This window comes from Thermobia domestica, chromosome 8 (genome assembly GCF_964235325.1).
Source record: "Thermobia domestica chromosome 8, izTheDome1.hap1.1, whole genome shotgun sequence".
In the NCBI taxonomy this organism is placed as follows: domain Eukaryota; kingdom Metazoa; phylum Arthropoda; class Insecta; order Zygentoma; family Lepismatidae; genus Thermobia; species Thermobia domestica.
In genome coordinates this window covers 17,510,297-17,523,979 of record NC_137461.1, presented here as the reverse complement: position 1 = coordinate 17,523,979, position 13,683 = coordinate 17,510,297, and the positions used below count along the sequence as shown (strand labels likewise).

General features: G+C 32.2%; 1 protein-coding gene across 3 annotated transcripts in view; it reads left to right on the top strand.

The window, feature by feature from the left end:
- Positions 1-13,683, top strand: part of LOC145692726 (sarcalumenin-like) — a 173,549-nt gene that overhangs the window by 96,571 nt on the left and 63,295 nt on the right. For all 3 annotated transcript variants that reach the window (XM_081768153.1, XM_081768151.1, XM_081768152.1), the window contains exons 4-5: positions 1,469-1,562; positions 10,003-10,057. In XM_081768153.1, the coding sequence (XP_081624279.1) occupies positions 1,469-1,562; positions 10,003-10,057 (149 nt within the window). The remainder of the gene's footprint in view (positions 1-1,468; positions 1,563-10,002; positions 10,058-13,683) is intronic.

Genomic DNA, 13,683 nt, shown 5'->3' with positions numbered 1-13,683 from the left:
AATGTTATTTCGTATTCTGTTTAGTCATACAAATACACAGTTGTATCTCGGCCTAAAAAGATAATTCGTTTTAGAAAGTTACTTAGATCATGAAAGCGATATCTGCTTACATCTTAAAAGCGATATTTTCCACAGAAACTATTTTTAAAATCCCATTAATTCGTTGCAGAAAATCACCCTAATCTTAAAGCCACGTATCAAAATTTCCGATAGAAAATAATGAGGGGTCTCATTCACGTATGATACTCTCGTACAGAGACGTACGCAGGGGGTGGGTACTGGGGGTCCGGACCCCCGAAATTCCGAATTTTGTGTAAGTTTAGCATAATTTTAGGGGCAATTTTACTAATTTCAATATAAAATACCCCCATATTAAGTTTGTAACTCTCCTGAAATAAATTCCTGCGTACGCTACTGCTCTCGTATCTTAAAATTTCCCATGTGGAATAGAGAGAGATCTCAATTCGTTCAAGAAATTTATTATTGTAATGCAACCCTCGTGTTTTGAATCGAAATTTCCCGTAGGGAATAAAGAGATCTCATTAAGAGCCTGACTTGCTAAAAATAATACAAAATTTACCATTTTTATTTTGCTTGTTTTTCATAAGTGAAAGGAGATAATGAAATGCAAAAAAAAAAAAAAAAAGTAAATTTTGTATTATTTTTAGTATGTCAGACTCTTAATTCGTTCGAGAAATTTATTGACGTAACGAAACTCTCGTGATTTGAATCAAATTTTGTCGAGGAATTTGAAGCTTAAACTATACAAAACGATAATCATGCTTGTTGTTCTTGCGAAACATGGTCACTTACTCTGAGGAAAGGACTGAAAGTATTTGAGAACAAGATCTTGAGACGAATATTCGGATCCAAGAGGAACGGGAATGGGGAATGGCGAAAACTTCATAACGAGGAACTACATAATTTATATGGTTTACCCAACATTGTTAGGGTCGTCAAGTCTAGGAGGCTTAGATGGGCAGGTCACGTAGTTAGAATGGAAGAAAGTAGAAACGCTTTCAAAGTCTTGACTGGAAGACCAATCGGAAAACGACCATTAGGAAGACCTAGGCGCAGATGGGAGGAAAATATTAAGATGGATCTCGCAGAGATTGGAATACAAAGTAGAAACTGGATGCAGTTAGCTAAGGATATAAGTCAGTGTAGAGCTTCTGTGAACGCGGCATTGAACCTCCAAGTTCCATAGGCCATAGAGTTAGTTAGTTAGTTTATTTTTAAACTACGAGCCTTTGAATTTAATTTTTTGATTTGGTTTTTCTTTTAACCTTAGTTTAATGGTAACTCATGATACTTTTTTTTAAAAAAATGACATTGAATATTCCTTTCTTTCTGTTTTTACTTCATGTTCACAGTTAACAATTCTTATATATACGAATAACAGGTACTGTTTGATTATCGTGTATTCTGTGCGCAGTAAGACTGAATAAGTGATGTTTTATTTTTTCAGGTATATTGAAGAACATGTTCAGAAAACAGGCGTTGCAATTGAAACTCAGGGCTTCGTTATTGTCACCAGTGGCAAAAAGAGGGAGTCTCTTATGGTAAGAATTATTAGTGTTTGTTCACCAACCAAACGGAACGTAAGCTTAATTATAGAGTTTGACGGTAGTAATATTGGTCCTTAAAAGTCATTCAAATTAAAATTTGCAGGATTCTTTTTTTCTTCTTTCTTCTTCTTCATGTTAGCTAACTGATCATTAAACCTTTCATTAAAGAAACATATACTGTCGCGGGAGACCGGGGTTCAATTCCTCGCCGGGGAGCCATGTTACGTCTCTTAAATATTTTATTTATTTTTATTGATATTTATATTTTTGTTTATTAATGAAAGATTTAATGAACAGTTAACTAACATGATTTTATTTATGAATAATAAATCAATAAACAAACGTTACATTCTGCTTGAAGCTAATTTTAAAACACTTAGAGAGGAAATGTTTAATTTTAGCAGAAATACAAGTGTCATTGGCTTACGCAGAAATATTTAAACACTGGACACAACAAACTAATTGAGTCATTAAAGAAATGATTACTGGATCAAGGATAAATCTAAATGATTGGTAATTTAATGATTTGGTAGTATAGTGGAAATTTTAGCCTGTCGTTGGAAAACCTTCCAACAATCTAGAATAGCCAATGTTATCGTAACAAATAAGTAAGGTAAATGAAAAGGACAACTTACTTGGCCAGGAGAGTGTGATGCCATTCATGTAGTAATTCGTTGAGCAAGTTTAGGTATGGAAGAGAAAAAAATCGTATCTATATCTTAATCTTATCTTAGCTCTTTATCTTATTTTTCTTCCAAATATGAATATTAATTTCGTATAATTCGTGATAACAACTATCAGCTCTATAAATATTGATATTTTCCTATATACTTCCTTTCATAAGTACCAGCTCGTTTCGTCTAGGGTTTTTGGCTCATTTCAAAGAATATTAAATAAAAGATCGGGAAATTAAATAGGAGATTAATAATTTATTTACAAAAGAAACACTCTAATTAATAGGTAGGGTAATAACTTTAACTCAGGACGCCACTCCGCCCTATATGCACTCAAGCTTCCTTCTTACCCTTCCCCAATAACTAATGGAGAAAGGAAGTATTTCGATCTAACCTCTAGATATCCTAATTCATTAATCATTAAATTTCTCTCTATTATAGTAGGGACCTGTGGAAAATACGGTTTACAGTATTCAGTTACTCCTGGACCGTACTCCTTGCTTTTTAAAGACTGGACCTTGACTCAGAGGTCACTGTCTGGCCTAACCCTGTCTCTGGGACTCCAAGTTAAGTCCACGAAAGGAATCTATCTAGCTTAAGTATATATATTTATATAGGATAGGTTGGTATTAGGGATAGATTGTCAGCCTTTACTCATGGCTCTGACTAAATTTCCTTACACTTAAGGAAAAAAGGAATTTGTTAAATTACTCGCTCTTACACTTTCTTAAATGAAAGTTGCAGTGAGAAAATCTCTAATCATTTACAGCATCTAAATATGCTATAATTACATATACAAGGGGTCGAACCCAAACGCATTTGGATTTATATTAAATGTTCCTCCACCACTAGGACGGAACCAATACCTCGAGTCTATACGAGCGTCACTCAGCTCCGCCATAGACCCTTAGGAAGCTTAAATACTTCCATTCTAATCAATCCAAGTAATCCAAGTAGCCTCTGTTATAGGCGTAGGATCAAACATTTAAAATAATAACTTATTCCTAACTCCCTATCATTTGTTTAACCTATCTCACGGCCAAAGCCCAATTGCTTTAGAAGTTAAACACAAGTAAAATTATATCAAACGCAAGCCAAGTATAAGCGTATTCTCATCAATGGCAAGCTTTATTAAGCTTATTGCAAGCGAAACACACGCCATGCAAGTTATATGGAAGCTTGCAGTAATAGAATTTAGATAAAACAGTATGAAATTCGTATAATTTAACCGTCTGACTAAATCTATGCTACAATATATTGTCCCCTCACCTTCCCAATTATTGAAGCAAATGCACAACCGTGAAAACATCCAAGCCTCCGATCCGCTTCTGCAAAACATCAAAATAAGCATAATTGTTACGGTTTAGTTGTAACAAGCAACGTCTTTTTTATTATTATTATTGTTATTTTGCAATTCCTAACAACAAGCAACACGCCGTTGCTTCTTACAAATATCTAATATGTTGCTATATTAGCCGCGAGTACTTGAAATTTCAATCTTTTTATATAAAAACGCAGAAAAATGTTTATACTTTAAACACAGTGTGCAGATAAACTTTATACTGTAAGTTAAACTTGAAGTTTATATTAAAATATCTGCAACAGTTCTGTATTCTTTCGCGAAATAAGTAGGCTCAAATCTGCTACCATCTATGTTCACATTTATGCTTTATACATAAATACTACAATTCGTTATGCCTCATGGTTACCGAAATATGAGGAAATAAAGAACGACATTATAGGAACGTGGGACTAGAGTACTAAAGTACTAGACAGCACAATTAAAAATACAATTAAGTTTGTCCTTTATTTAAACTGAATGCTAACAAGACGCTAACAACGCGAACACTACCTTGTCTTCGAAAGTTAAGAGGTCAGCGTCTCGTGGTTTTTGAGAACAACTGAAAATCGAACGCGCGCTGGCTTTTTACGTCAATCTAAAGAAAAGCGTCTCGCAAGTGAAGCGTGGGTTGCCCGCACTACAGCTTGCGCTAAGCAGAAATAAGCTTTTGTGTATAAGCGAAAGCGAAATAAAATCAAATAAAAGCGACATGCAAGCTTGCGATAAGCAAACATGCTGTCTGGGTATACACTCAGGATTCCTTAAGGGCCTGCCTTATTAAAAATAATACGAAATTTACCATTTTCTTTTGCTTGATTATTCATCAGTGAAAGGAGATAATGAAATGCAAGTTACCACAATTATAAATAATGCTATTCTACAACAGAAAATATGAACCTGAAGAATGTGTTCAATGTTGCAATCCATAGAAATTACAGTTGCCACTAAAACAATTTCCCTAAAATCTAAGTTAAGACAGCGAGTAGAGGAATCAACTTAAGTGCATTTGATTACGTATCATGTTGTCTTGGTTTGTTGTGAACTACTTTTTAATTAACATTATTATTTAGTTTTAATAACTGTATGTTAAAACTATTTTGTTTATTACAAACTAAATACAATTACTATTTAAAATATAGTTCACAGGAAACCAAAATAATATGATACGTAACCAAATGCAGTTGAGTTTGTTCCTCTACTCGCTACATTAACTTAGATTTCAGGGAAATTGTTATTCTGGCAACACTGTAATTTCTATGGATGGCAACACTGAACATTATTCAGGTTCATATTTTCAGTTGTAGAATAGCATTATCTATGATTGTGGTGACTTGCATTTCATTATCTCCTTTCACTGATGAATAAACAAGCAAAAGGAAAATGGTAAATTTTGTATTATTTTTAGTAAGGCAGGCTCTTAAAACGCACAGCGGCGAAGATAGGGGAGGTAGCCCTTTTTATATGTTTTGGCCTGCTAAAAAACAAAAATAGCAACAAAAGTTCTTTTGAAGGTTTTTTAGCGCCAACTTATCGAATGGAAAATTCCCAGTAAGGGAGACTGAAATACAATGGATTTCAGTGCTAGCCTCCTCGACAGGCTTCTAAAAAGAAAAGTTAGCATGGAAATTCGATGATAGCTCTAGCTAAACTGTAAATAATAATATGATTAATTCTTCAGTAATGGGGGAATACTGCTCTAATATATATATATATATATATATATACAACATAAATTGAATAAATATTACCTTACACTATTGGTAATAAAATATATGAATAGATATATAACTATAAATTAATATACTCCAGGTCTGGATATCTACCTTATAAATAAACACAATAAATTAAATTTGAGTAATATTTAATTTTATCACTAATATTTAAATCTTGTACTAGCAAGGTCGCAAGACGTACCTTGCAGGTATCCGAATCCTTAGTTGTTAAAATATAGGCTTTTTATACTGTTTTGGCAGGACACTTTCCCTAACACCAAAAGTTATTTACAATATTTTACTATGTTGATGAAATATCTGGCTTTGAAAAGAATATTGCTATTGCCTTTATAGTTTTTTTTTTTTTTTTTTTTTTACTTTTTAAAGTGAATTTAAAATTTTAAATTATATTTAAATACATTTATGTCTATTTTTATTAAACAACACACTAGTGCATACTTTAGCGGGTGGCCGCCACGTTAACTCATTTGTTTGTGATAAATGCCAAACACTCTACATAATTTTCTTTTTAAATATTGTTTATGTTAAATAAATTGCAATTATTTTAGTTTGAATTTGTTTCTTATATTGCTTATACCTAATGATGAGCAGTGGGTGAAAAAAAAAATAGATGCTGCATTCATTCAGGTTTATGTTATTCAGCTGATTATTTACATGGTACTGTAGTTGTCTCCGCGGAAGAGACGATTGTCCCATCTCCCGTCCCGATTTTTTCTTAAGGAAAATTGGCAACCCTGGCTCCCAATATCTTAACTTCAACAGTTCTCCCATATATATATATATATATATATATATATATATATATATATATATATATATATATGTTCTAAAACTGGCGCTCACGGACACCAGAGTGCTATTCTTGAAGTCAAACTATAAAGTGAAAATATTATATACTGGTATACCATCCAGGGAATCCTTCAACCACTATAAGAAATAAAAAAAAAAAAATCACGATGTGGCACCGTAGCATATTAACTTTAGAACCATTAGCATTGTTATAGAAATCCATCAAACAATTACATCGATTATTACGGTAATAAGTGGTGCTGTGTCAACAAATATCGACTGTAACTGCCATCTGAAAAGAATCGAGGCAACTCTTTGATGGATTAGTAGATGTACTCTATAGTTCTTTATCTGCGACGTTGTCACAATTTTTGCATCACTGGTAGACGTTCTGCTGGTTCGCCAACAGTGATTCATTTTTTAAGTCACTTTTAGTCGATGTACTTTAGGTGTTTGTTCTTAGATGTCATGCCAAAATATTCACGTATAACCACGTGTTTGGTTTCCAAACAGAAATTCTCGAGTTAATAATAATAATAATAATAATAATAATAATAATAATAATAATAATAATAATAATAATAATAAATCTATCTCATATGTATATTTCAAGACTACAGTTTGATGTAGTTATTTGAAATAATATATGTATTGCATTGGCAAACAAAATTGAGTCAATCCAAAAGTGTTTTATTATTCTACAGTACTATGCCGTAAAATAAATAGAGATTACTACTCACATAGTTATGACTATTAGAATCAATTTTGAGGAGTACAGGCATTAAGTGACAGGAGAAAAGTTACTGAAAAAAATTTTACTCAGAAAATACTAGACAATAGATATCATAGTGGATACTGCTTACATAATATAGGTAGAAGGGTACCAATGTATAATATGAGAAATGAATCAACATTAGTTCCCTTGAATCCAATATCTGTAATTTTAAAAATAGTGGCCAATTCGTTTATTCTAATTTGAAACATCTATTCTTATCAGTACAGAAGCATAAATTGTAAAATTCGACAAATATTATTTGTAGTATTTTTGACCATCTATTTTGAGACTAAAAATATTTGGTATTAATTTGACAAGGAATTACTGTTTAATCCCATACTATTTTATCATTATTATTATTATTATTATTATTATTATTATTATTATTATTATTATTATTATTATTATTATTATTATTATTATTATTATGTGAATTGAAGATATGGGACTACTACTATAAAAACATTGGGTAACCTAAGTGGTTCGCCATAATCCGTTATAAATAATCACGCCCAATGCTTTGATAGTTTTTGTTTCACCTCACCAAAATAGATATTTTATTCCAGAAGTAAATACTTTAGCCTACCATACTTGGTATGACTTGTTGATTGTATGAACTTTATAAGTTACTATATTTCTTGTGATTCAAGTGAATGGAGCAAAAATTACATTAATTGAAGACTCGCTGTAGAGAACAATGTAGTGCCAAAACAATAGTTACTGTAACAGTAGAGAGAGTTGTGCCCAAGCGTCACAAAACAGAAATTATTATTGCTTAGAAATACAACCCAGCATATAACGAAGTGAAGTTATGTATGAAAATCTAAGTAAGGCATAAACGTATTTTTTTAAAAAATAAAACAAGTGAGACAATTGCAAGGGGGCACTTCATTGTTTCCTACAGTGAGTCTTCAATTGTTTATCTCGTTTAATTAAAACGTTGGCCTTCAGGTGGGGTTCATTATTTTCGAACTTTCTTTATCCAGTATAGTAATCGTTCTAAATGTTAAAAAAAATACGCATTTTAATGCGGAATTTAACCCTTGGAAGCGCAAGGGAGACTCGTCGAACCCACAAGATAGTTTCTGTTTAAAAAATTCCAACAAAGTGTTATCAGCCAATTATTCTTTTTATTTACTAGTTACAGTAACTTAGGCAATTTGCCATAGTGATTATATACATATATACATATATACAGGGGCGGATCCAGGATATGATCAAGGGAGGGGCTAAACCATATTTTGCCGTTTTTTTCCAGTGTAAAGCAGAATTGAAGTCCATTTTATCCAGTGTATACCTGAGCGTCAAGGGGGGCTATAGCCCCCCTCCCCCTTGGATCCGCCACTGTATATATATATATATATATATATATATATATATATATATATATATATATAATTAGTTAGCCTAGAAAAGAGGGTATTGGGTCCGAGGAGTGTTCCTTGGGATTACCTGGAACCATTTCATTTGAAGATCAAAAGAAATATAATTTATGTACCAGACTATTATTTGGCCAGGATATCAAAGATAATTTTGTATTCCATGTTTCGGACTTAAATAAAATATTACTGGTTAACCAGGCAGCAGTTTTGTACTGTTCGCTCAGCTGAGTCTATGGGTTAACAAACAATTCTGTAGCTTCCTGTTGGAATCGGCCAATTGTAAACTTTTATTTTTATTATACTTTAATTTCAATTTTAATAACCTTTCTCAGAAAAAAAGTAAATAAATAAATATTCAAGAAAAATACTGCACATTATTTCGTTAAAAAATCCATTGTAAAATATTAAAAATTATATGATTTCGTCTGTAAATTCAATTTGTGTGTTGAAAACAGCTTAACTTACATAATGAACTTTCTCTTTATGTAAATTTTACGTTAACAGATTTCCATCGTCTAACCAAATTCCAATTTGTACATGAACCCGGGTTTCTGTATCAGTCGAGCGCGTGTCTCTACGTCATAATTACGTACACAGTAAGTAAGAACTTCAGCAAAAATAATAGTATAAAACCTTAAAATACTTCCAAAATGGTATGGTGTGAGGCTAAATTTTACATCATACGTTGCTTCTGTGTTGCTCTGAGACTATAATTATAATCTCCGAACATTTTTATTAATATCTGTAAAAGTTAAAAACAAACAAACAAAAAAAAAAGTAACAGTTAATATCAAATAGCAGCCATCTATGTAAATTTCTGCTACAATCAACAGGGTGTCTAGCGGTCACGAAAGTCATGAAAAAGTCACAAAATCAGAAAACGGTCCTGAAAGTCACGAAATGTAGCTTTTGGGTTACGTTTTTTTTTTTTTTTTTTTTATTTGTACAAATATAAGTATAGACTGGAAAATTTTGTTCTATAAAACTTCAAAATTCACCACCATAATGTCTATGATCGGCTTCAGACACTACGAAATCGCAAGCAAAGCACGCTTCTATCGCATGCATGAGAATTTGGCCAAGTTCGCTCTTGAAAATGTTACAAAATTTTATGATTTGAGAAAGAAAAGGTCACAAAATTTCATTTTGAAATTTTAGTAGACACCCTGTCAAATACTTGTGCTGAAATTATACCCTAAGGAATCAAGTTATGAAACGTTGACTTTAATTTAAAATAAGCAGGTTATGTGCTTAATCAAAATATGTTAACTGCCATTCATGTCACACCACACACGCTTCACAGATGCCATATAACAACAAACAATCAAAATTATTTAACTAATTACACATTAAGTCTTGTACCTTTTATTCACGCCTGGAATCATCATGTTTTAATTCATGACATAAAACTTTTATCAAGAGCATAATAAAAAGTTTAATTACGTTTAAGTGATTAAAAATCATTTGCAACTCACCTTAAATGAAATTTCATAAATAAACCAAGAGCATAACCACACTGTAAAGGAAACAAAATACATCCTACGTGTTTTGTGTACGAGATTACATATGTCCTTTTAGGATAATAAAATTTACAATAACTCCTTCCCTTTAATTATATACAAATATTATTACTAAGTGGTTGTGATGACCTGTTAACTAAAATAACTTGAGATTCTGAAGATTAATAATAATAGTAATAATTAATTGATGAATATACTCATTTGTTGTTCTGATTTCAGGGAAATGCGACATTGCATTTATATCCACACTTCAAACCTCTTCAAAAAATACCAGGTAAGGATACTATACACTCAATTTCAGAATGCTTTGTATTAACTGTATGTCAAAGTAATTTGTTGCTTTTTCTATTATACTTTTTATTATTCAAAAAGATTTTTTAAAAAAAGTTAGGCTTATTAAAGTAATTTTCGTACGTTTCCGATCAAAATATCTGATATACAATGTAGTTACTTAATGTGTTTTTTTTGCATTATCCACTTTCCTTAGCTACGTCAACCCTATATTACTGATGATTTGTAATTGAGGAGTGTTATTTCAAACCTTGATAAACACAGAGAAGTTACTTTCTCAGGAAACGCGTTTTGTAAATTTCGTATTAAACGATTCAGGGTTCACACTCGTTCTGTAAGTCCTGGAAATATCCTTGATTTGATTTTGTCCTGAAAACATCCTGGAAATGTCCTTGAAAATGCATTTCTGTCCTTGAAATTTACAGAAATACTGAATGCCAGATTTTTCATAATTATAATGAAGATTTTAATTCATTGCTATTTTTGTTTGTTATTCCGGTTTTTGTGGTGAATAACAATTTGTCATGATCCTGCATGTGTGGAGTGTGGGGGGTTGGTGGTCTTTCTTTCTCCGAACAAGATGGTTGACTGGGAGAACTTTTCTATTCTTTCATCTACTAGTCTGTCAGCTCATTCTTTGATACTATCTTCACTATCACTATCCTCCAGAAACTGTGCTTGGACCAGTATCAGTCCTCCATAGATTGGTGTATGATAACTTTTCCTATAATGACCTTTTTTCAATTAAGTTCATGAAAGAAATGTTCCATCATGCCTTCCATGCAAGGCAGTGCTATATGGCAGAACTGGAGAAGATAAAGACTGTTCAAAGAGAAAGTCAAGTGCAGAGCAAGAAGAAAAAGATGAGTGATAATATACAGCAACTGCAGAGGAAGAAAAGGAAATTGATGGAAACAAGTAAAGCTTTGGAGACTGAAGCAATGCAGTTTGCACATGAAACAGAGCAGAAGTCTTGCTTTACTTTATTGACAAAGGCAAATGCTATCCGTAGAGCAACTTCGCTAAAGAAGAAAGAAATTGTCTATAGATGACGAAATTATAGAACTCCATACTCAGTTGAAAAACTTGTAATATAATTCGTTTTTTTTTTTTTTTTCTAATTATATCTATCACACTCTCACACAGTGAAGATGCCATGTACGAAAAATTAGGTTTTGTTGTTTGTAAATTTGTTCGGTGCACAATTAAAATGTTATGTAGAAAGAATGAAAATACATGTGCTGAATATGGGTGGATCGGGTGACTATAAGGGGAGTTGGGAGACACCACACACACAAAGATAATTACGATTCGCTTTGTATATTAATACTGTACTTGCATTAATATTCACTGCATACGCTACTGTACTTTTCATTTCACTATCGTGAGTTTTGAACGTACGGTTGCAATCCTGCTATACTTTCCTGTGTCGAAGTCTTCGAAAATTGGAAATTTTTTTTTTTATTTATTTATTTTATTTAAGGGAGTGGGAACCCTAAACATTAAAGCTTTAACTATGAAAAGTGCACCGTAGAGTACTGTTGTAAGCACTAATTTGATTCAGAACAACATGCGCAACTATAACGTTAATATTAATGAAAAAAACTCAGTTTGGATATTTGAGTGATTTAATTATCGAGTTTTGAAAAAGAAAACTCAATTCGTGATTAGTTACAAAATAAGTCTAAATTATATCTGAATGTTCCATTTCGTATCCTCTGACTTTGACCGTTAGCTATTTTAGTGGATTTATGTTTTAATATTTTTGTGTAGGCTAATTCTATTGAGATATGCGCGGTGACTCAGTGGTAGAGCGTTTACCTCTGGTGTATGGGGTCCTTGGTTTGATCCCAACTCGCGCCATGTCAACTTTGTGGTGGACAAACACCGTGTGGGGAGGTTTTCTCGGGATTCTCTCCCACTTTCTTTATTTCAGCATTTCCTTCATTCTCGTCACCGTTTCCTTCAGATTAGCCGGCATAACAATGGGACGTATAACTTAAAGATTTCATTTCAATTTGATAATTTGAGCGATTATCGAGTTATTAAAAAAAATAAATAAAAAACCTCATCAATTTGTGATTAGTTACAAAAGTGGTGTTACAGGGAAAATATCACTTTAAAATGCTCCGTACTTTCATACACAAGTGGAATTGAGTGTTTATTCAGTAAAACTCTAATTATTCGGATTAATAACTTCTGGGCGCGATCTGGTTATGCACAAATCCGTACTATTAGGGAAATCATATATATATATATATATATATATATATATATATATATATATATATATATACAGTAAAACCTGTCTTCAACGGACCCTTTATTAAACGGAAAACTGTCTTAAACGGAAATATTTCACGGTCCCATGAATTTTGGAGAACAAAACGTGTAAAACTCCCTTCATTACGCAGAAACTGTGTTACGCGGACAACGGAAAGAAAAATAAACATTTAACGGAAAATTCTGAGTTCCGGACTACAGCGTTTAGAAGATGTTTAGACATTCTGTGAGACATATACATTACACTGTCTGCGATAAAATGTTCGTTCTTTTGCTAAATATTTCTGAACAATGTTGATCGTCCCCAACCACTACTCATATTCACCCCCACAAATTGTCCTTAATCCCCGCAACTTAATCAAGAATCATACGGAATGTCGAAAAGAAGAAAACGAGATAGAGGAATACGATACCGAGTTCCAAGAAGAGTGTAGAATAAATGCATATCAAGATTCTCACAGAAGTTAAAAGGAACTGCAAAAATTTGCCTTACGAAAAAATGATTCTGATTCACTTAGTATAATTTCTCAGGCTAAACTGTATGCGGAAAGTCAACCAGCCAAGCAGCAATGTACACAGAAAACCCTGCTTGGCTATTAGAAAAATAAAGAAAACGTGTGCATAGCATATTTTGTATTCATTTTATTTTATTTTATTTATTTTTTTTTTTTTTGCGTATTTATTCGTAGAAGAAAGAAGTACTGTAATCGAACAATGTACGTACAGCAATATATTTTCTCAGTATGCCCCTTTATAAGCATGTATTTTTTTAAAAAAGAAAAGAAAAGTCTACCTCCACTAAGTGGAAACCTGACTTTAACGGAAATTTTTGCAAGTCCCGCTCGATTCCGCTAAAGACAGGTTTCACTGTATATATAAAACTTATGAAATAAGAATTTTTCCTGTAATCGTTTTTGTTTAATAAAATGGTAGGCCCAGCGTACGCTTTGAAAATAATATATTTTCCTACAATTTAAGTGAAACAGTCTTACTGAAAAAATAACTTCGAAAATTCCAGTCTAACATAAATTTTAACGTTGGTTTAAATAGAATTCTTGTAAATGAAGGAATACATACAGTTTGCACTTCAATATATTTAAGGTGCAGTTTTTATTCTTGATATCTTTTCGGATATTTCAATCCGAATGATTGGAATTACAGTATGTTAAAAAAAAAAAGGTTATTTGGTATTACTTTTCTACTTTTGTAGAGTTCAAGATGATCAAAGTATTCATGTTATAATTACGAATGAAGAATTTACAAAGCAGAGAAATGTAGGGCTAGATTTATTGACAATTATGTGCTTGCATTTGGATAACATGGTTT